We start from the raw sequence: 2,354 nt of genomic DNA on the forward strand, positions 1-2,354 counted from the left end.
TTTTTAATCTTGGGGAGAGGAAAAAAGGGAAGAGTATTAAACTGCCTTGCTTGCTTACAATGCGTAGGAAGACTTCAATGTTTTCAGTCCACTTTCTGGGGAAGAGCAACCAGAATTCTGAGAGAATCTCGCAATCAGTATTTCCCTCAGCAGTACATGTCGGGAATGGTGGAAAGGAACAGAACACAAGAAACTTAACTTCAATTTAACCTAAAGTTTTTATATATTTTTTATTATTGATTTCAGAGAGGAAGGAAGAGTGAGAAAGATAGAGATATCCATGTTGAGAGAGAATCTTTGATTGGCTGCCTCCTGCACACCTTCCCACTGGGGATCAACCCGAAACCAGGACATGTGCTCTGACGAGAATCCAACCATAACCTCCTGTTTCATAGGTCTCAACCCCTAGGCCAGGTTGGCTGGGCAAGATTTCTTAATCTTCCCAACATTTTCGGGATTGTCTTTCTAGCTAAATCTTCCCTTTAGGGAATGTTAATAAACAGGAAAATGGCTTTTCAGGAAACACAGGGAAGGGTTGGGTTTATAAACACCAGGGAATGTGCTCCAGGTCCTACATCATCAGCCACACTATTCAGCCACCATTTGTCAGGAAAATGTTTCAAAGGAATGAGCCTGGGAGTGGGTGAGGCTCCCAGAAAAATTAGGCCACAGAAAGGAGGCAGGAAGGTGGGGACCTACTTAGCAGTATCCCAGAACACTGCTTCTAAGGAAATCCTAATTTATATTGTAAGCCCATTCACAGCCTTATTATTGTATGACATGAATGTGTATGAGATATGCATAGTGGTTTGCATGGGAAGAGGCAAGAGTTAAGTGGTTGACTTCCCATAATATCAGGTTTGAGTAGAAAGATTTACTACCATGAAAAATCTGAGTGTAACTGTGAGAAGCCATTTAAACTTCCTAGCTCTGCTTAAGGCTGGGGAGAGACTGTTGTAAGGGAGTTTTCTGTAACTATTTCACTGGAGTGGTTCTTTTCTAGAAAAATTTAGTGGATTTACAGTTACAAGGTTGAACTGCTGAAACATTTTGATTTATTAATGCTTTATGTCCTCTTATTTATATTGAGCATTCACACAAATGAAAATGAAATAATTTCCAATACCTAGTTTCTGTCCCATAATTTTCCTCTTGGAATTTTATACTTAGCTACTTTTTTAAAAATACATTTTATTGATTTTTTTCACAGAGAAGAAGGGAGAGGGATAGAGAGTTAGAAACATCGATGAGAGAGAAACATTGATCAGCTGCCTCCTGCACGCCCCCTACTGGGGATGTGCCCGCAACGAAGGTATATGCCCTTGTCCGGAATCGAACCTGGGACCTCTCAGTCAGCAGGCCGACGCTCTGACAGGACGCCTCTATCCACTGAGCCAAACCAGTTAGGGCAACTTAGCTACTTTTGATGTCATGAAAAAATATAACATTCAGAACTAACAAAAGCAGGAAAAAGAAAGGTTTGAAGGCAATGTTTCCCATAATAGTGGATTTTAAAGCATGTTCTCAATGTATGCCCTCCACTGTGGAGAGTTCTCCATTAGCAGTCGGTAACGCAGGGGGTAGAAGGAATCCTCCACCTGAGAAACCTCCATTGTCCATGTTCACCTGTGTAAGGGCAGGCCTAGTTTGAGCCTGCGACTAGTGACTTGGGCTAATTCACTTTACCCTAATGGATCTTGCATTTTTTTTTTTTTCTTTCAGCTGACCCTCAAGCTGTCTCAGGACTAGCACAGAACCTTAGTAACTTGACTCTCACCCCTAGTACCGAATCCCCTTCCCTTCCACCAAAACCTTCACCCCAACAGCAGGACATAGGAAACAACTTGAAGGCGTCTGAACTGGGGCTGAATCAAGGCATGCTTTACACGAGGAGACGTGGAGCGAGGACGGTGGCAAGTGTTCAGAGAGAAATGAAGGAGATGAGAGAGAGGATTCGATTGATGATGATAAGAAGGGCGGATGCTATTAAATATCGCACCTTGTATCTGGTGAGTTTAGTGATCTGGGCCTATAGGTCTCCCAGGGGAGGGTGGGGATGCTCGTAATGTAATTTTTTTTTAGAGCTGTTTTAGGCTCACAGAAAAATTGAGCAGAAAATGCAGAATTCCCATGTACCTTCTGACCCCACACATTCATAGCCTCCTGCACTGTCAGCAGCTCGAACCAGAGCGCCAGTGCTTTAGGTGATGAATCTACATGGAGGCATTATCATCTCCTAAATATAGTTTACATTAAGGTTCACTCTTCTGGTGTATGTTTACTTTTCCATATGTCGTCACAAACTGGATGCTCATGCCAATAATACTGTGTGGTATTGGACAAACCCCTGATTA

The 2,354-nt window shown here is 42.5% G+C and overlaps 1 protein-coding gene across 1 annotated transcript in view; it reads left to right on the forward strand.

The window, feature by feature from the left end:
• Positions 1 to 2,354, forward strand: part of NANOGNB (NANOG neighbor homeobox) — a 32,944-nt gene that overhangs the window by 2,645 nt on the left and 27,945 nt on the right. The window contains exon 2 of the mRNA XM_015564075.1: positions 1,723 to 2,009. Coding sequence (XP_015419561.1) covers positions 1,723 to 2,009 — 287 coding nt within the window. The remainder of the gene's footprint in view (positions 1 to 1,722; positions 2,010 to 2,354) is intronic.

This window comes from Myotis davidii, unplaced genomic scaffold (assembly GCF_000327345.1).
Source record: "Myotis davidii unplaced genomic scaffold, ASM32734v1 scaffold801, whole genome shotgun sequence".
Lineage (NCBI taxonomy): Eukaryota > Metazoa > Chordata > Mammalia > Chiroptera > Vespertilionidae > Myotis > Myotis davidii.